Below are 27,598 nucleotides of genomic sequence, written 5' to 3'. Positions count from 1 at the left end.
ATTGCTCTCTGAAGTCCACACTAGGTACAGAGATTCCGGAGTTTTCCCGCTGTACTGACTTAATGAAGAAAAACAACTTTAGATTCTTTAAACAGAATTATTAAGGCGAAACACAGGAGCCAAGGCTGAGGCAGCGAGAACTTGAGCAGGCGCCGCTGGCTTGTGTGGCGCTGCTCCTAAACCACCTCAGGGACTCCTCTCCGCCTCAGAAGCCGCTCCCAGTGCTCCTCTCACCCCAGCTGTACGGCAAAGCTCTCCCAAGATGGCCGCACCCACAGGCACCGTGGGAGCCGCCATTGCAGCTGCGGCACGACCGCGGTCGCTCTGGTGGTGGGCGCCATATCGGCCTCCAGTTGCAACAGGATCCTGACAGAGCCAGCGATTGTGGACCAGAAGTGTGGGAACGGCCAACAAGGTCGAGGCCGGGCATCTGCCCGAGATGGCTGCATCTGAATCCGAGTGCAGCGGCGCGGTGAGTGCAGTAATGGGTCGGGGCAGTTTGAATCTCAGATGGTCAGTAATTGGCAGGTTTCCGTAGCTTGTGAAGGTAACATTTGGGAATTGCTGTCGCCGAGGGAGAGTCTTTGGGGAGGTCAGGGTTCCGAGGGATTTGGGCCGGTGCCAGGGTAGGGGTGTGTGGAGTCAGGGATGGACTGCTGATTTTGAGGGATCTGCGCAGATAGTGATGGCTGAAGCACTGACAGGTCAGGATTGGGACACCTGGGGGATCCGAAGTGGCATTCGTGATGTGTTAGAGGTTGGAAGATCTGTGAGGCTTAGGGATTTAGAATGTCAGTGGCAATCTGCGATTGCAGGTACCTGTGGAGATTAGAGACTGGACTGTGGAAGGGGGCAGTGTTGAGGAGTTCAAGGGGCTGGACAAGGAGAGCTGGAGAGGACCAGACCAGAGGTTGAGGCCTTGGCGGGTCAGTGACAGTACTGTTTGTGGAAGTCTGATTGGGAGTCGCTGAGAGTCAGGGATTAGTGTGCTCAGATGGGTATGGGGGAGCCTGGGTATAGGGTGGGATAGTGGCTTGTGTAACCTAGGGAGTCAGTTTTGAGATGTCTGTGGATATAGCAGAGAATTGTAAGTCATTTGGGGAGAAAAGATGATCAGTGATAATTAGGTGGTGTTCACTGAGCTTTTAGTGATGAGGTGGTTTAGTAGGAGCTGATGATTAAAGGTCCTCTACTGTTCTGTGATTTAGGATCCTGAAGGGACTGGGGATTTAGGGATTGCAGTGTTTAGTGATGGAAGATTTGTTAGGGATCAGTGATTGAAGGGTTCTGGAGATTAATGATTGATCTGTGATAAAACTATTTGGGAAATAGTAGTAGGGTTCCATAAAGTACTGGAAGTTTGCAAAGGTTAGTGGTTGATGAACATTTGGATGTCAATGTTTGGAAACCTGTAGGAACATACTGTAAAATGAATACTTATTTGGTGCCAAGGAGTGTTTTAAGTGCTGGATACACTAGGAACAGAGCCATAATCTCTCCCTCTATATTTTTGCAGTCTCACAATAGGGACAATCAAAAATAAACAAGATAATTCCAAGCAGTAGTAAGTACTATGAAGAAAGTAAAAGAAATAACGTAGAGAGTTATTAGAATTAGGGAGTGTATGATTTTAGCAAAGTTAGTCTTGGAAAACCTTTGTAAAGAAATGACAATTAGGCTCAACATAAATGACGACAAGGAGATTGCCATGCAGAATTTTGAAGAAATAGTGTTGAAGGTAGAAGGAATACCAGGTTCTAAGGGCTTGAGGTAGGAGTGAACTTGGTGTGCGTAAGAAACGGGGAGGATTAATGTTGTTGGATCATATTCAGAGGGAAAGTAGAAAGATGTGAGGTCAAAATGATAAGATTATCAGATCTTAGTGACTAGCATCAGACTTTGAATTTTACTATAATTACAGTGAGAAAGTATTGAGAAACTATGGAATTTAAGCAGAGGCCCTCTGGTGTGATTGATATTTAAAAAAAAAAAAAACACCATGCCCACTCTGAGAAAGATGGACTGCAAAAGGTCAAAGTAGGTACAAGAAAATCAGTTAGAAGCTTACAACAGTAGTTAGAAGGAATAGTTGACAATGGTTTAGAGTAGGTTGTAGCGGAAAGATGAAATCAGTTTCAGAATCCATCTGGGTATAAGCTTGTAGGACTTACTGATAATTGATATGGATCATAAAGGAAGAGGGGAATCAGGCTTTATATCTAGACTTCTGGACTCAGGAATGGGATGGATGATGATTCTATGTTCTGAGAAACGTTAGTAGTGTTGAAGACCAGAGTGGTAAAAGGAAATGAGAAGGGTTCATGAAGTGATTCTGTTTTACCCAGTCAAATTGCTCAGTATATATCCAAGTAGAGATGTTGACTAGCCATTAGATATATGATATAGAACGTAAGAGTGGCCTGGGCTAGGGAACTGTATTTGAAATTTTGCAGGATAAAGATGATAGTTCAAGATTGACTCACATCATGTAGAAAGAGAAGGCAGATAGGGGAACAAAAGAGGTATAAGGATGAAACCTGAGTCACTTTTGCATTCAGAGGACAAAAGCCAGAAGGAGAATGAGGTATGGTCACTGAGATAGGAGGAAAACTGTGCAGGTACGGTATCAGAGAATCTTGGAGAAGAATGCTTTTCAGGATAATGAAAGTAATCATCATATGCTCTTATGAGTTCCAAAATATGACCGTGGAGAACTTGACTTTGCTAAGATGTAGCTCAAAGATTATTTCAGTGGATTAGAGTTCTGTCAGGGGGGTGATGAAAATAAAATCCCATTGGATTGAGTTAAAGATACTAAGGTAGAAATAGAAAAGATAATGATTATGGAGAGTTTTGCTGGTAAAGGAAGGAAAGCAATGCACATTAAATGGGGAATGAAGTCAAGAGAGGGTTTTCTTTAAATTAATAACATTAACGCAACTTTCAACATCACTGGAAGTGATCCCAGGAAAAGGGAGAAGTAGATGATATAAAAGAGAAAGAGGTAATTGCAGGGAATTACCTCTTGAGAATGCAGCTGGGGCTGGGATGGAGAGTGCAAATAGAGAAACTAGACTTAGGTGAGAGAAGAAGGAAAAATTCTTTTCATTTCAACAGAAGGGAAGGTATACTTCATGAGGGTTTGGAATTGGTGATAGCACAGCAAGGTACTTCTTGTTTGAATTTATTTTCTTTTTGAAATATAAAACAAATTCATTAGCTGAGAGTGGCAAAGTAGTAGTTTCAGATTTGCTTAAAGAGATGATTTGAGGTGATCATTCTGGACAAATGAAAGGTTCATTTCCTCGGGATAAGTAGTAGTGAGAAAGAAACTACCTCTTGGGGTGAAAGTGGGCAACTATGGGTTAACAGTACAGCTAAGCTCCCTGTGAAAGCTGGTGGTTATGATCATAGTTATGTACAGAGACAGTTGTACTATGATGTCAGCAGAGTAGAATGGCCCTGGAAAGTCCTGCTGGAGATTCCCATTCCCTCTAACCACTGCTCTGCTTCTGTTCTGTAATCATTTCAGTTGGTGTTGCTCAGCAGTGAGACATTTTCCTGTAGAAACAACATAAAAGTAAAACCAAAGCCTTGTTCAGTGCTCTCAGGAGGTCACCTGTAGAGATGCTGGCTTTGTTGAATTGGTCCTTTTCAGTCCTTAGCCAATCAGGCTGAAAGTCTAGCTTAACTGTTGCCTTTAGACTACATTTTAGATGTATTGCCAAAACTCACTTCTGGAAGAATGAAACATATCCCATATGACTCCAATGGGAGGGGTCCCTGGAATGCTTGTGCTGATTTTGTCTGGAATTCATCGTGTGATGATTAGCTGATTTTGTTCTGAATTCTTTTGCTGTAATAAATCTTGAATCTATGAATACAGCCACATGATGACTCACATTAAGTCATTGAATCAAGAGAAACTAGTGGTTAAAGTCTGGTGATAACTCTAAAGGGATTTTGAAGATGATTTGAGAAATAGTTCAGGTAATCATTTACCTCATCTTCAGATCCTGAAGTACATAGATCATGGGAAATTCAAAAAGACAACTTCCACTTGAGACTACTCCAAAGAAGCAGGGTCCTCAGGTTAATTTTAGTTAAAACAAACAGGTGACAGAAATGGCTAAAGAGGTTGACAGGGATTAGTGATGCATGCATGATTGGTGGCCTGCAAGGGTAAGAGATTATCTTTAAGTGTCAAATAAACATATTTAAATCTGTATTATTGGTATCAAAATTCTCCAATAGCTCCTCCACTCACTTGCATTATTATAAAGCTTCATCATGCTTTAGTTTCCCCTCTGCCTCCAACTCCTCCCAGTAACATTCTTTTTTATTTTTTTTATATAATATTTCTTGATTTTAACAATATTGTTATGACAGTTCCATAAGCAGATTATTAAGGTACTTAGATTGAACTAGACATGATACTGGCTTTACTACTATTCGGAGCTTTGTCATATATTTAGTCTTTCTTAAATTGAGATTTTATTCTGATTGAATTTTTCTTTTAAAGATTTCCTTTTTCCTCTTTCCCTGCTTCTCTCCCCTTTCCTCTCTCACTCTTTCTTCACATCTAAAGCATGTAGGTAGTGTAATTTCTGTATCTGTTCATTCCTAAGATGTTTTACTTTTGCTTCTAAGCAAAATTATTTTTCAACTGATTATAAAAATCAAAAGTCTTGATTCTTTTACATTAAAACTCTGTAGTGTAGATACTGCTTCATAGCCTTTAGTTATCTATTGTTATAGAAGAGAAGATAAAGACTTTGTCCCTCCCTTTCACCTCTCCCTCCCTCCTTTCTTTCTCTCTCTTTCTTTCTTTCTGTCTTTCTTTCTTTCTTTCTTTGTTTCTTTCTTTCTTTCTTTCTTCTAATATTCATATGATTTTATTCTTTTAAATAAATACATTTATAATAGGAAAATATGTTAGTTTTTATTTCTTTTAAAAAGTACTTCATTAGGCAGAGGATAGGTATCCTATAGACCAACAATGGCAAACCTTTTAGAGTGTTTGGTGATAACAAACAGCTAGTGGCAGTGTGTGTGCCACTGATACACACCACTGCTATAAACCATGTAGTCAGCAGTGAGTGGTCAAGATACAGACAAATTATCTTGTCCAAATCATTCATAGAATATGGGTAAAACTGAACAGGACTATGTTATTACAGGGATCAGTGACGCTCAAAGATGTGACTATGGCCTTTACTCAGAAGGAATGGGAGAAACTGGATCCTGCTCAAAGGGACTTGTACAAGGATGTGATGCTGGAGAACTATACCAACCTAGCCTCAACGGGTAAGGACAGTCCCTTGCAGTTCAAACTGTGTTCATTATGTTGATTTCTTCCTGAAGTCTTTAATGAGTTTGGCTTCGATTTTTAGGGGTCAGAGAGGTTTAATCTCTTTTGGGTACAGGACAGGATATTTGTACCACTGTCTCCAAATAGAAGGTCTACTCAGTTGAAGGACATGAGCTTCTACATTGTGAAACTTCAGGAGCTATGTATTCTTAAAAGACCCTGAAGTGCAAACAGTAGGACTTGATTTCTGAGATTATTGTTCTAACACTAAATTTCTACCATTTCCTATGAACAGGGTATCAAGCTCCCAAACCAGACATGATCAGCAAGTTAGAAAAAGGCGAAAAGCCATGGTCAGGGAAGAGGAAAAGACCCAGTCAAACCCATCCAAGTAAACTAGCAAGACCCAAGCAAACAGGAGCCAGTGGAAGTAAGTTTTTGGTTTCTTGGTGATATCTGAAATTCTTCAAAGAATTATTTATTCTTAAATTCTTCTTAAAGACCACAGACAAGTTTTTCTTACCCAGGAAATAGCAGTGGAAAGATATAATAATCTCATAGGGAAAGAAGAATTCAAAGTACAAAGATTTCCCAAGCTTGGAGATTCTAGTATCTCTTCGTTCTATGAATTGGCATATAAGAGGTTCTCATGTGGGGTCAACTCTACTAGCAAGCCAGTGTTGATTATGGGAGTTTGATTATATAATTCCTATCAGTCAGCTTAGACTCAATTTTGCTTTTTAAGGAACAATCTCAAATTCCTCAGTTTACTGAGGACCTAAGCTGGAAAAGTATTTCCTCCTTGGCAAATTTTGGTCTCATAGCAGAGGGAAAAGGGAGTGATGTAACCAACCACATGATAGCTTTTGAAGTCACTGCTTATAACAGGGTTGAAATCCCTTCCAGCTCTCATTTTATTGGTCAGCAAAAGGCATCTGGCCACCACTGAGTTCAACAGGCTAGGAGTGTATAATCTTTCCATGGAGAGGGGTGCTGTAATTCAAATGGTCATGCATTAGGGAGGAACTGGAAGGGATTTTCCTTCCATAGGGTACAATAATACAATTCATTATACCATTCAGATTGTGACAGGGAAAAAGGTGGAAATCAGAGCTCTATACCTTCAGTACCAGCCCTTCAGATGCCTGATTTCTCCATGTAGTATTATTTCCTTTACCATGTGCTCCATTGCTCAGCTTGCAGATGACCTCTTAGCACTTCTCGTAATCTTATTCCTATTTACCTTATCTAAAGCAGTGGGTATTTTGAAAATTCTCTTTTCTTTATATGCGTAGTTTTCCTCTAACCACATTTCAGTTTCTCAAGGCATCAGGTTATGTCTGTATATATTCAGACATGCTTAGGTCTGTCTTATTTCCATGTATCTTGGCATGATGCTTCTGCCCTTGCTGACTTTCTATCTGTCTCCTCTGACTCTGAAATGCTCCAGGCCTATGGTCTATAACACACTGCCATGTTCATTTTCTCCTTATCCCTTAGAGTCAAGTTCTGCAGAATCCATGCTTCTGTCTACATTTCTGACTAAAGTTACCACTACTTACCTTCTGGTGCATACCTGCGCTTCTTGTCCACCTAATTACACCACTTTAAATATATCATATCCTCTCTCTCTCTCTCTCTCTCTCTCTCTCTCTCTCTCTCTCTCTCTCTCTCTCTCTCCTTCTTACTGGGGATTGAATGCAGGACCTTGTGTTTGTCCAGCAGGTGCTTGTGCCGCTGAGCTAAATCCCCTGCCTGTATCCTGTCTCTTAAGTGCTTCTTTACTACTTATTCATGATCTTTTCCTCCTTTTCACTCGGCTGAAGTGTCCCTAAGGTTTTGTCTTTTACTATCTGTTCTTTTTTTCTGTCTATCTTAAAAAGATCTTTATTATGCAAATGTAAACTCTTGATTCTACACTGGTGACTTATAATGAACATCTCTAATTCCTTTATAGACTCCTGTTTGCTCTGCTTATAGAACAATCAAACAGCTTTTAGAACAGTGTATTTGTTAAGGTGTTAGAAATTGAAAACTTTATCTTTATTTATGAATTAAGAGTTTCCTTTCACCTTTCCTGTTTTATCAATGTCTACTCTCATCTTCTATTCTGTGTCCTACAGGTTACCATACTCTCCTCACTTGCTTTTTGTTTTGTTTTTTATCAGTTCTCACATCACACAAATGTTCATATGATCTACCACGTCTTTTAAAATTTTCTTGGATCTTGATTTGTCTAAATTCCCATGAACTTCCTGAGACAAGAGAGACCTATCCTTTAAATGACAAATCAACAGGTTCCAGTGGAGTTTCTGAGCCAGCTGTTAATGACTACAGTTTTGGCCACCATGACTTTTCTTCCTGACGCATGGTGTTACAATGGAAAAAAGCATAGTGACATCTTTATCACTGCTAACTTTTCCTGGGTTCAGGTTTTTATGTACTTTTTGGAGATACTTTAAGAAAGGAATATTCTGTTCACTCCAATGATTTTCTGGGCCTAGTGAGTTCCACACTTTAGTTTCTGAAGTAAAAGTTGTTTTAGCTTAAAATCCATGTTTCACTTGCTATCTCAAATTCAAGAGAAGCTTCTAACCCTAATCAAATGCACTGCCAGACTCTACTCTCTCCAGTGTGACCCTGTTATTGTATCAGTTCTCTAGTTCAGATTTTCTTCCTTTCCCTCATGTGAATTTTTCTTTTAGTGCATTCTACCTTTTTTTGATAAGGGAAGATGTCAGCTGTGACTGGCCCAACCCATCATAAGAGATTCTTTTAACATGTCAAGAAGGCTTTGAGTTTTTTTTTTTTTATTTAAAGAGAAAAACAAAACTAAACGAAGCAAGACAGTAAAAGGCTAGAAGCAACACAGAATTTCAAGAGAAAAAAACATACAGTAAGAGTTCACCAGTTAATAGATCACACATTATCAACTCACAAACAGCTGTCCAGATTACAAAATTAAAGCATACAAAGTGGAGATTAATACAGTGATATTGCAGTCAGTTCTGTTCAATGATCCAAGAAAAACTCAGCAATATGGTTCCCTTTCCTACACATTTAAATAAACTTGCAGTTATATCCTTGAGATCACTTTCCTTCCTCTTTTTTACACTAACAATCGCGCATTTTAGTTTCCATTACTTCCACAATTTTTTTTAACTTTTTCTTTGAAGAGGAAAAGAAAAAAGATTGAAAAAAAGGCCAAAAAACAAAAAACAAAACAAGACAGACCAAAGAAAAACCCAATGTGACAAAGCAAAACAGAGTCATTTAGATCAGGAGGATGGACATAGCATAAAATGAAGAAAAAAAAATAAATAAATAAAAAATAAGATAAAAAATAAAAAAAATAAGGGGGGGATTACTAGGTGATCAACAATGGTTACCATTATGCCTCTTGTTATCCTAAAAAGAGTAGCCTATATCAGCTAGTATAAAAGAATTGAACAAAACTGTACATAAGACCAATAAAACCACATTGGAGAGCTTACAGGATTCCAAAGAAGATAATAGTGAAATAATAATGGGCATCATAGAATATCTGGTTGCCTTCCAAATGGTTGCCTGTACCCTCAAACTTGATGCTATTAAGCGAAACAGAATATAATAAAATCAGTCAGAACAAGATATGGAGAACACTACAGGGGTTCAAATCAGGTTAATAGGGAAACAAAAAAATTTACTATAATCTATCGCAATATTTTTAATTTAATTTTCCCTTAGTTAAAAGATACTAAGAAATAAATTAATTTTTTTAAAAAAAAGGGAAGAAAAAGGTGGGGAGACTGAGATAAAAAAAAAAGAACGTGTCAACATAACAACACCGGTCAGAATCGAAAAATTTAACCATCATTGTGTTTCACCCCCAGATAGCTTGACATTAATAGTAGTTACCATAGTGACTCTTTCCTTGAAATATTTGAGTCTAACTTCGTATACTATAGCATCAAATTTATCAAGACAGTGTGAGACCATTCAAGAGAATGAAATTGTTGCAGGGAATTTAGAACCAGCTAGCAGAAACCAAATATGAATTTCTATATTATCTCTTTGTCTATAACAAACTTGCTTATACTATCACATACATTAACATATAGTAAGGTACCACATGTTAGAACCAATGGAAACAAATGAACAAAAACTTGATGGGGCTTCAAAACAGGATGATATTAAATCAGCGCTAGCTATTACGCTCTTATTCTCTTCAAAATAGTCATTTGTAGTATCACAGACAATAATATAAAAACACCCAAATTAAAACCATTCCAAGTAATGAGTGAAAACATTATATGGCTTCAAACCAGTGTGACAGGGAATCATGATTACCATGTACTTTCATGTATTCTTATCGTTTCTTACACTAGGGAAACTATTCGGTATTTATACCAGTGAGTTTGATTTATTTCACTTATAAGTATGGTCTCGAGCTGCATCCATTTATTTATAAATGTCTCAATGTGATCATTCTTTATAGCTGAGTAGTACTCCATTGTATAAAAATACCACAACTTTTTTATCCATTCCTCCGTTGATCAACACTTAGGTTGTTTCCAAGATCTGGCTATTACAAATTGTGCTGCTATAAACATGGGTGCACATATATCATTGTGGTATGATGCTTTCAGTTCTTCTGGGAATATGCCTAGGAGTGGAATAGCTGGGTCAAATGGTGCCAGTCCCAGCTTTCTAAGAAATCTCCAGACTGATCTCCACAATGGTTGCACCAGTCTATACTCCCACCAACAGTGCAGGAGAGTTCCTTTTTCCCCACAGCCTCTCCAACATTTGTTATTGGTGGTTTTCTTGATCTTGGCCATTCTTTCAGGAGTGAGATGAAATCTCAGTGTGCTTTTAATTTGCATTTCTCTAATGACTAGTGATGCTGAACATTTTTTCATATATTTATTTGCCGTTTGTATTTCTTCATCTGAAAATTGTTTATTCATCTCTGATGCCAATTTTTGGATGGGGTCTTTGAATTTTGGGGGTCTGATTTATTTTAATTCTTTGTATGTTTTAGACAGAAGTCCTTTGTCTGAGGGACAGTTCACTAGGATTTTTTCCCAGTTTGTGGGTTTTCTTTTCACTATGTTAGAGATTTCTTTCGATGTATAGAAACTTTTTAATAAGATGTGATCCCAGTTATTGACTCTGGGAAGTATTTCCCATGTGGTTTGAGTCTTGTTCATGAATTCTCTACCTACTCCTATGTCTTCAAGGTTTTTACCCAATTTGTCTTCCAATAGATTTAGTGTTTCTGTTTTAATATTTAGATCTTTGATACATTTAGATTTTATTTTAGTATATGGTGACAGGCATGGGTCTAGTTTTAGTTTTCAGCATATGGAGAGCCAGTTTTTCCAACACCATTTATTAAAGAGACTGTCATTTTTCCAGTGAACCTGTTTGGCCCCTTTATCAAAGATGAGGTGGTTGAGTGTGTTTGTAGTTGTGGTTGTGTCTTCCAATCTATCTCATTGGTCTTCGGCTCTGTTTTGATTCCAGTACCATGTTGATTTTACTACAGTTGCTTTGTAGTATAACTTCAAGTCAGGGATTGTGATGCCTCCTGCCTTTCCTTTGCTGCTTAGAACTGTCCTTGCTATTCTAGGTCTCTTCTGGTTCCAGATGAATTTTAGGATTTATTTCTCGAGATCTATGTGGTATGTTGATGGTATTTTTATTGGGATTGCATTGAATCTGTAAAACAGTTTTGGGAGAATGGCCATTTTCACAATATTTATTCTTCCTATCCATGAGCAAGGGATGTCTTTCCGTTTCCTGAGATCATCTTCAATTTCATTTTTCAACGTATTATAATTTTCCCTGTATAGGTCTTTCACTTCTTTCGTGAGAGTAATTTCTAAATATTTCATTTTCTTGGTTGCTAGTGTGAAGGGTGTGGCTTCTCTTATTTCTCTCTCTGTGATTTTGTTGTTATTATATAAGAATACTATTGATTTTTGAGTATTGATTTGGTATCCAACCACATTTGTAGGGAGCCGAGTGACAGGCATTGCTGCCTCGATGTCTCTCCTATGGGCACTGCATCTGCCTACATTAACCATAATCCTCTCCTGCTTATGTCACATATCCGGATGTGACGATGACCCTGTTGTATTCATCTGATTAACCTCTTCCTGTCCCAGCTCCCGCCCTTAACCTATAAAATGTGTGATCATTTTCCGAATAAACCAGTGGCTTGATTGGATCACATCAACTTGCCTTCATCTCTTTTCTCTCCCCTATGTCTTTTATTTAATCCCCGTTTCCCCTCCAGGAGTTCTGAATAGGTTGATCTGCAGGCCGGATAAAGTGGCGCCCAGCGTGGGAGCTCCTGGCACGGAGAAGTTAACAAGGGAGCCGTTCGAGAGACAGCTAGCTTAAACTGAAAGTGAAAGCGAATTGAACCAGAGACCTCGGCTGAGGAGTGAGCAAACTGAATCAAGGATTAAAGCTTAAAGCAACAGGACATTAAATTAAGTACCGAGACCTGCGCAGACGACTACCCGACATCCTGCCCGACGTGAGTGAACGGCAACCCCATTTCCCTTCCCAGACATGGGTCAAGTATTGAGCGAACACAAAGTGTTTGTCGGAGGTCTTATAAAGGCATTAAAGACAAGAGAGATAAGGGTTGGAACAAAAGAATTATTGCAGTATTTTCAATTTATTCATAAGGTTTGCCCTTGGTTCCCCCTAGAGGGTTCTATAGATACCAAGAGGTGGAATAGGGTAAGAGATGCTTTAAAAGATTATTGTAGAGTTTTCGGTCCAGAAAAGGTTCCTGTGACCACCTTTACATATTGGAATTTAATCTCTGAGCTGCTTTCCCAGAGGCATGCAGACCCTCAGGTTGAGGAGACAGTTACACTAGGTGAGGCTGCCTTGCGCGACTCCATTAAATCTACCTCAAAACCATCCTCAGAAAAATCTGAAGCCTCTGATTTCTCAGATGCAGAGAATGATGGCCTGTTAGAGGTCATCGTACATGGTGATCTGCCACCACTTCCACCTGTTGACATGATCAGCAGGTCCCAGGATGGCAGCCCGCCACTCCCTGTGCCTCCATGGCCAATTGGGTATTCATATAAGCCTTTAGACCCCAGCCTTTCTGATTCTCAGGAGGTCAACTGGGAACAACCAGCACAACAAGCCTCTAGATATCACCCTAACCCTGTTGCAGCACCAGCCACTATTAGGCCGTCCCCTGACTATGATGATGCACTCAGCATCTGCTCTCAACCTTCTAGCACATTAGTGGAGTTAGAGCAAAGAAAAGCAGATCTTTTAAAACAGATACAGCTAGAAAAAGAATGCCAAAATCTTTCAATTCAATTGCAGGCCCTCCGAGCTACACAGTTTTATAGTGTCCCTGAGATGGAGCCTGCCTCCAGCACACCTTGTAGTGCGCTTAAAATGGTGCCTGCCTCTGGCAGCCAGCCTAAAATGGCTTTCCCAGTCACAGAGGCCTTTACTCCCCCACGGGATGTTGAAGAGGGCACTTAACCACAAGCTGTTAGGATACGTACACCTCTCACCATGGCAGCCTTAAAAGAGTTAAAGGCCGCAGTCTCTCAATATGGTCCGACTGCCGCATACACCATTGCAGTTCTAGATTCTTTGACTCAGGGTTGGATTATTCCTAATGAGTGGAAAGACTTAGCAAAAGCCACCCTCTCCGGAGGCAATTATCTATTATGGAGATCTGAATTTTTTGATCAATGCGAGGACATAGCCAGAGACAACGCCACACGGCCAAACCCCTGGACCCTCGCTATGCTTACAGGAACAGGAGATTTTGCCACAAAAGAGACCCAAATGCAGTTCGATTCGGACCTCTTTGCCCAGATTAATATGGCAGCCATTAGAGCATTGAAACGGCTCCCCTCAGGAGGTGAGCCTACTTTATCTCTCACCCAAATAAAACAAAAGCCTGAGGAGCCCTTGTCGGACTTTGTCGATCGCCTCTTACAGGCGGCAGAGCGTCTTTTCGGCTCCACAAAAACAAACTCTGCCCTGATTAAACAATTGGCTTATGAAAATGCAACCTCAGATTGTCAGGCTGCAATTGGACCACATCGCAAAAAAGAGGACTTCTCGGGTTATATACGCTTATGTACAGATATTGGGCCAGTTTATCAAGGCCTAGCCATGGCTGCAACACAACAAGGTTGCATAGTAACACAATCCCTTTCTCGTTCTAAAAAAGATGCCATTTGTTTCAAATGTGGCCAAAGTGGCCACACGGCTCGTGAATGCAAAAGAAAAAATCAAATTCAGTCCTCTACAAAAAAACCAGGACTTACAGGTTGCCTTACAAGAGTCTGGACTTCAAATAGCCCCTGATAAAGTACAACTTACTGATCCATATACATACTTGGGTTTTCAATTACGTGGCACTCAAATACTCTCTTCAAGGCCCCAACTGAGGCTTGATGGCCTCAGAATACTTCATGACTTCCAAAAACTATTGGGAGACATTAATTGGCTCATACCATTTTTAAAACTAACAAAACGTGATTTACAGCCCCTTTATGCGCTGCTTCAGGGAGACATAGATCCAACTTCCCCCCGAGAGCTTACACCTGATGCCAGGAGAGCGCTCATTAAAGTAGAAGAGGCTATTGCTCAGCAAACTGTTTCCTTTATGGACTACAATGAGCCTTTACGGTTTCTCATTTTTAATACAAAGCTTTGCCCCACAGCAGTATTCTGGCAACAAGCTCCTCTCATGTGGGTCCATTTATCAGTCTCTCCAAAAAGAACACATTATTGACACTTATAGTGGCTTCATTTTTGCCACTCTCCAGACTGGAGAAGCTGCTAGACACATTATAGCCCATATGCTGTCAGCCTTCTCAGTTCTGGGATGTCCTCAACAGCTCAAGACCGATAATGGCCCTGGCTATACCAGTACCTCCTTTGCTCAATTTTGCAAGAGCCTTAATATCCTCCACACCACAGGTATACCTTATAATCCTCAGGAACAAGGCATTGTTGAACGTGCGCATCGTTCTCTTAAATTCACCATAGATAAAATAAAAAGGGAGACATGGTACCCCACCCAGGGGTCCCCTAGAAATGTCCTTTCACATGCTCTTTTTATTTTAAATTTTCTGACCCTGGATGCTTCAGGCTGCTCTGCAGCATCTCGGTTTTGGCATACTCAGACTCAAACACGGTTTGCATCTGTTTTATGGAGAGACCCACTAACCAATGTGTGGAATGGCCCTGATCCAGTCCTTATCTGGGGACGAGGTTCAGTGTGTGTTTACTCTCAACAAGATAGAGAAGCTAGATGGCTACCTGAACGCCTCGTAAAGCAAGTAGACAGTTCTTCAAAGACCCCATGTAACGCCCAGGAATAATGTTATTTCCTGAGGCACAATCCCCTGTGTTCTCTTACAGGTGACACATCTCCCTGGAGCCTTATGCTGCCTAGTCAGCCTTCTAGAGCCACACCACACCCATGGTGAATTTCAACTCCTGCCAAACAGACTACAACTGCTGACAGCCATGCACAGAACCCCATGACTGCAGAAGAGGCGCTTCTCAGTCTGGAGGAACATACACCAGCCAAATAGACTGCATCCAGTGTTATGCAAGGCATCCTCCAAGATGTAGGAGAATGACTTCATACAGAGACACCAACAAATGGCTGTCAACTCCTTCTCCTTGATTTGGGGGGGGGGAGTTTTTCCCTTACTAGCGCCCCTTTTGGGTCCCCTAGCTGACCTATTGTTTCTCATTTCTGTGAGTTCTTGTATTTTTCAGAGGATTATGATGTTCATTAATAACCGGATAGACGCATTTATGGCAAAGCCCATTCAGGTACACTATCATCAGCTGGAGATGGCAGATCAACAAACCTACTGGGAAGGAATTCCCACAAGTGGCCCATATGATGATGCGGCCTAACTCCCTGGAGCAATGGACAGGCATTCAGAGACGGGCAACTAGGACATGCATGTTAATTCCAACGGCCACCTAAGACAGGCACAGGACCAACTGCTGTTATGCAAGCCCATGACGGGTAAGGCCTGGTTGGGTTCATGCAATGAGGTCCTTGACCTAAGACAGACACTGTCCTCACAGGGCCTGCCATACTCTTAATTAAATAATATAAAAAGGGAGGAGATGTAGGGAGCCGAGTGACAGGCATTGCTGCCTCGATGTCTCTCCTATGGGCACTGCGTCTGCCTACATTAACCATAATCCTCTCCTGCTTACGTCACGTATCCGGATGTGACGGTGACCCTGTTGTATTCATCTGTTTAACCTCTTCCTGTCCCAGCTCCCGCCCTTAGCCTATAAAAGGTGTGATCATTTTCCGAATAAACCGGAGGCTTGATTGGATCACATCAACTTGCCTTCGTCTCTTTTGTCTCCCCGAAGTCTTTTATTTAATCCCCGTTTCCCCTCCAGAAGTTCTGAACTTGTTGATCTGCAGGCCGGATCACACATTCCTGAATTTATTTATTATATCTAGGAGTCTTTCAATGGAGTTTTGAGGGTCTTCTATGTAGAGTATCATATCATCTGCAAATAGAGATAATTTAACTTCTTGTTTTCCTATCTTTATACCTTTTATTTTTCTTTCATGTCTAATTGCTCTGGCTAGTATTTCCAGTACTATATTAAATAGGAGCGGTGACAGGGGACATCCTTGTCTTGTGCCTGATTTTAAAGTAAAGGCCTTCAATTATTGGCCATTTAGTATGATAGTGGCTGTTGATTTGTCATAGATGGCCTTTATTATGTTGAGGTAAAAACCATCTATTCCAATTTTCTGTAACATTCTTATCATAAATGAATGTTGTACCTTATCAAAAGCTTTTTCTACATCTATAGAAATGATCATGTGATTCTTACTTTTGACTCTATTGATATGGTGGATTACATTTATTGATTTACGTATGTTGAACCATCCCTGCATACCTGGAATGAATCCCACTTGGTCATGGTGTATAATCTTCTTGATGAATTGCTGCATCCTATTTGCCAATATTTTATTGAGGATCTTTGCATCTGTGTTCATTAGGGAGACTGGTCTGTAGTTCTCTTTTTCAGTTGGGTCTTTCTCAGGTTTTGGTACTAGAGTAAGTAATATTTGCTTCCAGGAATGACTTAGGAAGGAATGCTTCCCTTTCAATTTCATTGAAGAGTTTGAGGAGTGTCGGCATTAGGTCCTCGTTGTATTTCTTGTAGAATTCTGCAGTGAATCCATCTGGGCCTGGGCTCTTCTTTGTACGTAATGACTTAATTACATTTTCGGTTTCATGAATAGAAATTGGGTTATTCAGCAGTTTTACTTCTTCTTGACCTAGCTTTGGTACTTCATATGCTTCTAGAAATCTGTCTATTTCTTCTGTGTTATCTAACCTTTGAGAGTAGAGGTTTTTGATATAGGTGTTGATGATCTTCTGTATTTCTCTTGGGTCTGTAGTGATTTCACCTTTTTCATTCCTTATTGCATGAATTTGAGCTTTTTCTTCCCTTTTTAAAATAAGGTTAGCTAGGGGCTTATCAATTTTATTTATTCTTTCAAAGAACTAACTCTTTGATTCATTGATTCTTTGTATTGTTTTCTTAGTCTCTATTGCATTGATTTCTGCTCTGACTTTTATAATTTCCTCTCTTCTTTTGGCTTTGGGCTTGACTTGCTCTTCTTTTTCTACTGTTTGAGGTGTAGCATCAGGTTATTTATTTGTATTTGTTCTGTTTTCCTGATGTGGGAACTCAGTGCAATAAATTTCCCTCTAAGGACAGCTTTCATTGCAACCCACAGATTCCGGTAAGTTGTATATGTGTTTTCATTAGTTTGTAGGTATTGTTTAATTTCCTCTGTGACCCACTGATTACTCAAGTGTGTGTTATTCAATTTCCATGTTTTTATGGGATTTTTGCAGTATCTTTTATCATTAATTACTAATTTCATAGCGCTATGACCTGATAACATGCAGGGGATGATTTCAACTCTTTTGCATTTCTTTAAATATGTTCTATGAGTTAATATATGGTCTATTTTAGAGAATGACCCTTGTACTGCTAAGAAAAAGGTGTATTCTGTTGTTGTTGGGCGGAATACTCTGTATATGTCTATCAATTCCATTTGTTCACAGGTGTAATTCAGTTCTTTTATCTCTTTGCTGATTTTCTGTCCTGTTTGTCTGTCCATTGGTGTCAATGGTGTGTTAAAATCTCCTGTTATAATTGTATTACTGCTAATTTGGTTTTTCATTTCTGATATTACTTGTTTTATATAACTGGGTGCTTTGGAATTTGGTGCATATATATTTAAGATAGTTATCTCTTCCTCTTGAAGTTTTCCCATAACCAGTATGTAGTGACCTGCTTTGTCTCTTCTGATCATTATTGGTTTGAAGTTCACATTGTCTGCAAACAGAATAGCTACCCTCGCTTTTTTGGGGGGTTCCTGTTGCATGAAGTATTGTTTTCCATCCTTTGACTTTCAGTCTGTGAGTATCCTTTTGGGTTAGATGGGTTTCTTGTAGACAGCATATGGTTGGATTTTGTTTCTTGATCCATTCTGCCAGTGTATTTCTTTTAATTAGTGCATTGAGACCATTTACATTAATGGTTATAAGTGTTATATATTGGTTTATTAGTGACATGTTATATTTCTGCTGTTGCACCTTTATCTTTCTGTTCTATTTAATTGTCTGCTTTGTTAAGTGGTTTTTTCTTAAGTGTATCTAGACTGTCTTTCAGTATTCTTCACAGGATTGGCTTGGTGATCATGAATTTCTTCAGCTGTTCTTTGTCGTGGAAGTATCTTCTTTCTCCATCAATTTTGAAGGACAGTTTTTCAGGGTACATCAGTCTAGGTTGGAAATCATTTTCCTTTAGGGTCTGAAATACTTCACTCCATGCTCTTCTTGCCTTTATTGTTTGTGTTGAGAAGTCTGCTGTTATTCTGATGGGTTTTCCTTTATAGGTGATCTGTCTTTTATCTCTGACAGCTTTTAATATTCTATTCTTTTGTTCGATTTCTGGAATGGTGATTATTATATGTCTGGGTGTAGTTTTATTTTGGCTATGGCTATTTGTGGTTCTATATGCCTCATTGATCCTGATGTCAGTTTCCAATTTCATGTTTGGAAAGTTTTCAGCAATTACTTCTCTAAATATCCTCTTGATATCCTTTGTATTGTCTCCTTTTTCATTTATCCCTATCAACCTGATGTTGTTTTTCTTTGCATCATCTTGCAGGTGTTGTATTGTTATTTCTTGATTTCTTGTTATTTTTAAAAGATCTTTCCGTTCCTGTTCACTGGCTGCAATCTTGTCTTCGAGATCCGAAATTCTCTTTGCATTCATTGAGGTGGCTTTTACAACTTTCAGTGTTGCTTTTGATTTCCTGTATATCTCTTTGCATCTGTTTTATATATTCTGTTTGTTTCTTATATTTTTCATCCAGAGACTCTATCCTTTTGTTTAGTTCCTCCAATTTTTTATCTGTGTCTTCTTTAGATATGTTCAGCATCTCCTTCATTTCTTTTATTATTTCTTCTTTTACCTGATATATTATTTCTAGTTTGAATTCTTTCAAAGCTTCCCGGAGCTGCTTCTTTATTTCTATTACTATTGTTTCAGGTATTTCAGGTATATGGCATCTATTTTCTTCTATGTACATGGCTCCTAGGCTTTCTTGGGGGGATCGGTTGGGTGTTTGAGATTGCATTTTGGTCTTTTGTTTTGTCATTTTCCTATATTACTGTGTTTCAAGTGTTGTTTCAGAGTTTCCCCTGGTTGTGTTGTAAATTGACTCTGACATCCTGTGCTCTTGGGATTCCTCTTATAGTAGCTCCCTCCTTGGGCAGCGGAGCCCTTGGATTAAAAGAGGCTTGCCAGGCTCCTCTCAGGTAGACCTAAAGCTTCCTCAATTTGCACAGTTTCAGGGCCGGATGGAGTCACCTCCGCTCAGCTGGATGCGCACCTTCCGGCCCCCAGTGGTGGTAGTTGGGCCCTGGGCAGGAGAGGTGGCAGCAGGACCGGCCTCTGCTCAGCTGAATGCACACCTTCCAGTCCCCAGCGGTGGTGGTATGGGTCCTGGGCGGGATAGGCAGCAGCAGGGCTGGCCTCCGCTCGGCTGGATGCGCAGGTTTCCAGTCCCCAGTGGTCTTAGTATGGGCCCCGGGCAGGAGAGGCGGCAGCAGGGCCGGCGCTGCTCGGCTGGATGCGCACCTTTCGGTCCCCAGTGGTGGTAGTTGGGCCCTGGGCGGGAGAGATGGCAGCAGGGCCGGCCTCTGCTCGGCTTGATGCTCACCTTCCAGTCCCCAGCGGTGGTAGTTGGGCCCCGGGCGGGAGAGCGGCTTTGAGTTTTGATCCTTTTACCCTCAAAAGAATTTGCCCTCATCTTCCCCATCATCCGTGGCGTTGGAGAACCTGGCCTTGTCATGATACTTAGGAGGAGATTCTGTTACACTTTTTCTCCTAGGGTGCTACATCTCACAAAACCTCCTAAACACCTTCTACTCACACCTTCTACTAACACCTTCTACTCCATAGAAGCTGATCTCTTAAATGTTCATCATTAAAGTGATAGTATTTCCTGACTGTCTGTTCATCAAGTCCAATTTGTACTTTTTCCTATTTTCCCTTTACCACAAGAGTGGCTGTTCACTTTTTTTTCCTTTGCTTTTTCAGATTGTGGGGACTCTTTTAGTGTTTTTAATTCTCACTTTGAAGCTTTATCTGCTTTTCTATACATGTAACTGAAAAAAGACCACCCCCAAATGGCAGCCTTAGTTCTTAAATTTATAGGTTTACACATATGATATCCATGTTTAGCTAGCACAAGTGTTATTTCAGCCCCAATTTCTTCCTTTTTTTTTATTGGTACCAGGGATCCAACTCACAACTGCCTGCTTACAAGGCAGGCGCTTATGCCACTGAGCTAAATCCCCAGTCCCTTCAGCCCCAATTTCTTAGAAGAAAAATATTATTGAACCACTTAAGGACTGGTATTTACCACTGTTCAATAACTGCTTTCAACCAGAAGTTGGATCATACATTGTGAATATGTCTGCCTATACCTGTGAATATGGGTGATGGTCTTAGAGAAGGGAGATAGTGTTGAGAATATGATTCAAAATATGTAATTCTGTAATGTATAGGGTAAGAATGTGTGCAGCTACTTTGAGGTGGGGATAGACTTAGCATTTAGAATCAGCAGTGGTCATGACTAGACGAGAACAAACTGTTCCATGACAAACTGTTGGAGTGCATGTGCACTGTAAATCCAGATGCTGTGGGGTTTGTTTGCTGAGCTCTTTTCTGTGAATTGTATCATTTTGTAAAGTCATCAGAGAACTGAGGAATTGTAGGGTACTGCTGCTGCTGCTACTACTACTGCATCTTCTTCTTCCTCTTCTTTTTCTGCCTCTTCCTCTCCTTCTTCTTCCTCTTTTATTCTTCTTATTCTTCTTCTTCCTCTTCCTCCTTTTCTTCTTCTTCTTCTTCTTCTTCTTCTTCTTCTTCTTCTTCTTCTTCTTCTTCTTCTTCTTCACAACAATGCAGTAGCATTGGAATAAGCAGCAGTGGAACACCTTTTTCTGTTTATTTCCTCAGTCATATATTAGTTTCCTTAGTAGACTCACCTTTTCTTTTCTGGTTTACTTTAGTTAGCATTTTTAAACAGGAATTCTGATTAGGTCATGGGTGTATTGTTGGAGTTTTGCAAACAAAAGGAAAATAAAATGTCATACATACTAATGGCTGCTGCCTGGCCAGCATAAACAGGCAGCTTTTATTGATTTTTTAAATTTTTTTACTTTTTTTGATTTTTTTTTATTTTAAAGAGGATAAGATTAAATATAACAAAATAGAACAAAACAGATCATAAGGAAACAATTTAAAGAAACACAGATTTCAAAGCAACTCCACTGCAGATCTTCACTGTCTATCTTATTGTCTCTAGTTTTCTTCCAAATAGTTGTCCCCATCTTCACACACAGTGAATACATAATGAAAATAATAGAACTAATCAAATCATTATAGGATGATGAAGGCCTTTTAGGTCGTCAAGACCTGACATTGGGGAAGTCAATAATGACTGCCATAATGTCTCTCATTCTGTTTGTAGAAGGTGTCCTCATCTTTACGTATGCTGAAATTGAACATAAGAAACTAGACTAATAGCACTCTGAACAGTGAATAATAGTATTGCTAGATTTTATATCATAATGCTACAGGATTAGCATTGGGTTTCTTAGTCTCTTCTTCTTCAGAGTATCTGTTCATTACATCTTGTATTATATAATCTGTTCCTGTAAATAGTTTAAAAATTCTCCCCATGTGTGAATTTCTACATATATATCTTTCCTTTCTGTAATATAGGGAAAACAGATCATAACAAGCTAACAAAACAAATTCCTAGAAAAAAATGAAATGAAAAAGACATATAAGACCACAATATTAGGTGATTTATAGTAATTACTATGCTTTCTCTTTTTATTTTCAATAGAATTGTCTACATCATCAGACATAATATAATTGAACTTAGCGTTACATGGCTATTTTAATAAAAACACAACTTTGGAGACATTGTAGGACTTTGCAAGCAGTTAATAATCAAACCAGAATGAGTATCTTTTACATCTTGTCATCTTCAGAGTAGTTGCCTCTATTCTTACACTTGATACTATCAAGCATACCAAATTAGGATAAAAACAGTCAAGGCAAACAGCAGTCTAACAAACCAGCTTCAAATAAGATCAGTCATAATAAGACAATGTAAGTAATACAGGGTTTCAGTTTAAGTTAATAGGAAATTAAGGATAGTTACCATGGTATAACCTTCTATTTTTGGGATAACTGTCTGTGCCCTCAAATCTAATATGAGTAGACAGACTGGAACAAAATAAATTCAAACTAAACAGAGTGATAAGACTACTGTGACTTTTAAATCATGATACACTATTAACAATGTCCTCTGCCTGCCTTTTTTAGACAATTTCTCACTTTTCTCCTTCTCTGGATGCTTTGTATGTTTTGGGTTCCACTAGCTCCTTTAGTTTTTAGATTAGGGGGTCAACCCATTATCTTTCTGAGTGTTGCTCAACCTTTTTTACCTCTGAGCTTGATCTTGAGCTGTACTCCTTTACTTACTAAAGCCACAAGGTTTTCCTTCCTCCCAGCTGTGTAGTTTTACATGGCCCAAAAGTGTTATAACTTTCCAATCTATTTGCGACAAGCAGCTTTTCTTGAGATAAAGAACAAAGAAACTCAAATTGCACAATCTTAGATTATATTACTTGTTTGCTTCTTGTCCTTATAGGACCTCATGGTTTTACACTGGGGTGCGGGGAATGTTTCAAGGCCTGCACTTTTTCCCAAAACATTGTTGATTGGATGTACCTGGGACAAAATGGAGTCAGTGTAGCCTCTCTACAGTGTTTCTCTTATAATCTAAGGGGAGATATTTTAACCAGATCTTACAAAGAACTGGAACAGGGAACTAGGAGGCCACTGGGAATTAAAGTACAAGTGGTGTATTTAAGCATATAAAATGTTATATTTCTGCTTCTCTATGTGTATGTGCTTCATTCTTTGCCCTGAGGAGTTTTTGGTCATATAGTGAATTTGTGGCTTTACTAGTGCTTGTCGTGTATAATTTTTAAAATTTAAGCAGTGAGTGGAAACCCAATGAAGTTAAATTTATTTTGGTGATATTGAGAATTGGACCTCATACATGCTAGGCAAACACTCTACCACTAGTTAAACCCCCAGGTGTTTTAAATTCTTAGTTTGACATAATTTCTCATTAAGTTTCCCATGCTTGTCTCAAGCTTGTAATGCTTCTCTATCACCCTCCCAAGTAGCTGGGATTACAAATTCTTGCTACTGTGCCTAATCAGAGTCTGCTACATTTTTGAGAGGAAGAGTCTCATTGGATATATTGGATTGAACCAGATGTGTTTACAACTGAATATGGAGAGGTAGAGTAATATAGTACAAGCCATGGGCACTAAATATTATGCATAAACTGGTATTTTTTAGATCTGGGCATCTATGGTTGAGGAGAGATTCAGAATATATTGGCTATATTCCCAAGGTCTTTTAGCTTCATTTATTCTCTGATTAATATTCTTGGCTTAGTTACTTTCCTCAGTGCTGAGACAAAAATACTGGATACCCAAAGTTAGACGAGGAAAGTTTATTATAGCTCACAATTTGTAGTAGTTTCAGGTCTTGGTTGGCTGGCTTCAAGGCAGGGTGGCATGGCAGAGGGCCATCACAGAGGACAAACAGTTCATGCTGGGTAGAAGGCAGCAAAGAGTGAAGCAGAAAAGCAGCAGACCTCTTTCTGCTCCCTATATTCTATCCAGGCTACATGGCCTTAGGGTGGATAGTACTCACATCCAGCTTAGGGCTTTCCATTATCCACACCCAGAGCTATGCAGACTTTTTGGTACTGGGAATTGAATTTAGGACCTTGCACTTGCCAGGCAGGTACTTGTGCTGCTGAGTTACATCCCCATCCATACCTAGAACTATGGAAAACCAGTAAGTAGATTAATTTAGTAATCAAACACCCTTGATCACAGCATCACACACTCCACATCTAGCTCCAGATCCAGTCTCTGAAAAGTCCTACGTATGACCACCTCAGGTTTTATGGGGAGATCTAGATACGAACTATAGTAGTCCTTGTGTTTATTTCATCTTTGATCCAAGGTTTCAGGGTCATATTTTTAAGCAGTCAAACCTGATTCTAATCACTGTTAACAATTTTTATTTCTTGGCTTTACTGCAACATTTGTCTCCTCAAATCTAAGATGATATAGACATTTCTTCATGATAGTTCTTTCCACCTAGTAGCAAATTATTTCTAAATCTTATAAAGAAGTTATATGAATGTTTGAAAATTCATGAGAATATATCATTAAATTCTATTTTAGAAGTTCATCAAGATGACCAGCTAAAGAATAATGAGAAATCTCAAGACAAACACATTAGGGAATGTGCATTCCAGAAAACTCCAACTAAGAAGAAAGGCGGTGAGTGTATTTCATTGGAGAAAAAAAATGTGAGTACAAAACTTAGTCCTTCACAGAAAAAGTTTAAATTTGATTCACATGGAAAGGATTTGAAACAGAATGTAGACTCACTTGGTCATGTAAAAAACTCTGCAAGAAACAAACCTGATATTGCTAAAGAACACAAGAAGGCATTAAAGCATAGCTTATCTGATACAAAGAAAGACAAAAATCAAACTGGAAAGAAACTTGATAAATTATCCAACCATACTTCTGATAAGTGTGACAAAACTCAAACTGGCAAGAAACAAAAGAAATTATATGATCATCATTCATCCTGTACTAAGAAAGACAAAATCCAAATGGGAGAGAAACATGAGACATCATCTACTAAGACTGAAAAAACTTAAGCTTCTGTGAAACCCTATGAGTGTGATCAATGTGGCAAGGTTCTCAGCCATAAACAAGGACTTATTGACCACCACAGAACACATACAGGAGAGAAACCCTATGAATGCAATGAATGTGGAATTGCCTTTAGCCAGAAGTCTCACCTTGTTGTACATCAGAGAACTCACACTGGAGAAAAGCCATATGAATGTGTTCAATGTGGCAAAGCCCATGGTCATAAACATGCCCTTACTGACCACCTAAGAATTCATACTGGGGAAAAGCCCTATGAATGTACTGAATGTGGAAAAACTTTTAGACACAGCTCAAACCTTATCCAACATGTGAGATCTCATACAGGTGAAAAGCCTTATGAATGTAAGGAATGTGGAAAATCTTTTAGGTATAACTCATCTCTTACTGAACATGTGAGAACTCATACAGGTGAAATACCATATGAATGTAATGAATGTGGCAAAGGTTTTAAGTATAGTTCATCCCTGACAAAACATATGCGAATTCATACAGGTGAGAAACCTTTCGAATGTGATGAGTGTGGGAAAACATTCAGCAAAAAGTCACACCTCATTATACATCAAAGAACTCATACAAAAGAGAAACCTTATAAATGTGATGAATGTGGAAAAGCCTTTGGACATAGCTCATCTCTTACTTACCATATGAGAACCCATACTGGTGAAAATCCCTTCGAATGTAATCAGTGTGGGAAGGCCTTTAAACAAATTGAAGGTCTTACTCAACATCAGAGAGTTCATACCGGGGAGAAACCATATGAATGTAATGAATGTGGGAAAGCTTTTAGCCAAAAGTCACATCTCATTGTACATGAAAGAACTCACACAGGTGAGAAACCGTATGAATGCAATGAATGTGGAAAAACTTTCAATGCAATGTCACAACTCGTTATACATCAGAGATCCCACACAGGAGAGAAACCCTATGAATGTAATGAATGTGGGAAAACCTTCAAACAAAATGCATCACTTATCAAGCACATGAAAACTCATTGAAAAAACTCATGAATGAAATCAGTTGTGGAAATCTGATAATGGAAAACTGTTGTGTTTAATGTTAGAAACATGTATTGTAAACTTAAAGAATATTAGGAAACCTGTAACAAGTTTTACTTCATGGTGAGAAGTCACACCATGTTATACATTTGAAATTGAAAGTGGACTTTCATATAGAAGCAGTGGATAGAAATAAGAAATGTAATGTGGGACCAAATACTTTACAGAAAAATTTTCAAAAAGTAGATCTTAACTATATAGTCAGGCTGGCCTTAAAGTCGCTGTGTAGCACATGCTGACTTTGAATTTGTGGTAATCCTCCTGCCTCAGTTTCCTGAGTGCTAGAAGTACAGACATGTGCCTCCACACCCAGCGAAAATATTCCTTGAAAAAAATTATAAGTGATCTACATGTTTAGGTTGAAATACAAAGCTTTAAATGTTGAGTAATCAATACAATAATGAAGCAATTTGTATCTACTAGCAATTTGGGTTGCTTAGGTCTTGTGTCCTTCAGCACCACATTAGAATTGAATTTTCATATTTGTATATTGCTTTGTATGAAAAGGGTGGTCATTTGTATAAGCCTCTTTTATATTGTATCCATATTTTTTTAAATTAATGTCTAAATTGGATTCTACATAGCAGCAAATAGTTTGTATTAATGTAAAAGTAAACAGAAAATTAAGAAAAAGTAAATAAAAAAACAGCTAAAGATGCAAATGTACTGGTAGTGAGTGTTTAAAAATGGATTACTGAACCATGTATGCATTATGTTCCTATTTTTGGCTGAAAGGACATATTTTTACCTGTCTCTTTGCACATGTGTGTATATATGTATGTATGTATAAATATATTTGTATATGAATAGATTTTGTTTAAAAAGTCCAGAACAAACTTAAACAGGCACAGGAGTATGGAAGTATTGTCTGGGTTGGGAATGAGACCTCTTTTTTTAGTATATTGTTTAAATATTTATCATATATGTGTATTTATTTTCACAATTAAAATATTTTAATATGCATAAATCAACACTTTAAGAATATCACTGAGCCAACTTTATAATGTCTGACAGATTACAAAAGTTTCTGTGCTTTTTCATGAATGATCATGAATCTGAACTATATGGTATTGAGCTTGTTGAATTCACAAAAGACTTGTCAAACACAAGCCCATTTATTAACATAATTTTTAAAAACGTTTTCTTATTTTGAAGGTAATAAAATACAACAGAACAAGACAGAACAAAGCCAATTGAGACAGTGCAGTGAAATTGGTACAGAACTTCACAGTAGGTTACCGGGATAACACTAATAGGTATCACAAGTATATCTCGTTATCTTCACAATAGTTGTTCTTTCAATCAGGTATATCAAAATAAAATGAAATACAGAACATTATAGAACTTATCAAAACAGAGTATTGAATAGAGCAATACCATTAAACAGAATAAAGCAAAGAAAATGATAAAAATATTTGCTTTCAAAGAGATGGTAGAAGGGAATCCCACTTATTTGGTATACTGCCTATGGTCAAACTCCCAAGAGATGCTCAGATCTCTGGCTCCCATTTGCTAACAGGGGAGGAGGAGAGGTGGGATGTTTGATTCTCAGCCCGTGTGCAGTAGGCTCACTACTGCTTAGCAGAGGGGTGAGCTGGTTGCTTGATTTTCCAGTGTCCTAAGTTCCAACATGAGGAGGATCTCAGGAGTTGCTGGTGGTTCTTGCCCTGGGACAGCTGCAGTCTGCCACACCACAGCTGCTAACCAGGGAGGCAAGCTGGTTCTACAATTACATATGTAACAGAAATGTGTTTCTTCTGTATGCTATTTTATTAAAAACTGAAAATGAATTGTGA

At 38.9% G+C, this 27,598-nt stretch overlaps 1 protein-coding gene across 5 annotated transcripts; it reads left to right on the top strand.

Annotated features, from left to right (window-relative positions):
• Positions 1-265: 265 nt before the first annotated feature.
• LOC100721399 (zinc finger protein 37 homolog) lies at positions 266-27,598 on the top strand. Of its 5 annotated transcripts, none has more exons than XR_010051412.1 (5): positions 266-472; positions 5,181-5,307; positions 5,607-5,741; positions 11,595-15,350; positions 24,244-27,598. XR_010051412.1 is itself a non-coding variant. In XM_063260616.1 (4 exons), exon 4 carries the CDS (start codon positions 11,876-11,878, stop codon positions 12,821-12,823), a length of 948 nt encoding a protein of 315 aa, XP_063116686.1. In that variant the 5' UTR covers positions 266-472; positions 5,181-5,307; positions 5,607-5,741; positions 11,595-11,875; the 3' UTR covers positions 12,824-15,678. The 5 variants fall into 4 exon arrangements, 3 of the variants coding, with proteins under 3 accessions (XP_063116686.1, XP_003463873.3, XP_063116695.1); XR_010051414.1 differs by lacking the exon at positions 24,244-27,598 and having other exon boundaries at positions 11,595-11,840; positions 14,726-15,678; XM_063260616.1 differs by lacking the exon at positions 24,244-27,598 and having other exon boundaries at positions 11,595-15,678.

This window comes from Cavia porcellus, unplaced genomic scaffold (assembly GCF_034190915.1).
Source record: "Cavia porcellus strain 051 isolate PalLab524CR breed Dunkin Hartley unplaced genomic scaffold, mCavPor4.1 scaffold_1, whole genome shotgun sequence".
In the NCBI taxonomy this organism is placed as follows: domain Eukaryota; kingdom Metazoa; phylum Chordata; class Mammalia; order Rodentia; family Caviidae; genus Cavia; species Cavia porcellus.
This window is presented reverse-complemented; position numbering and strand designations above follow the sequence as displayed.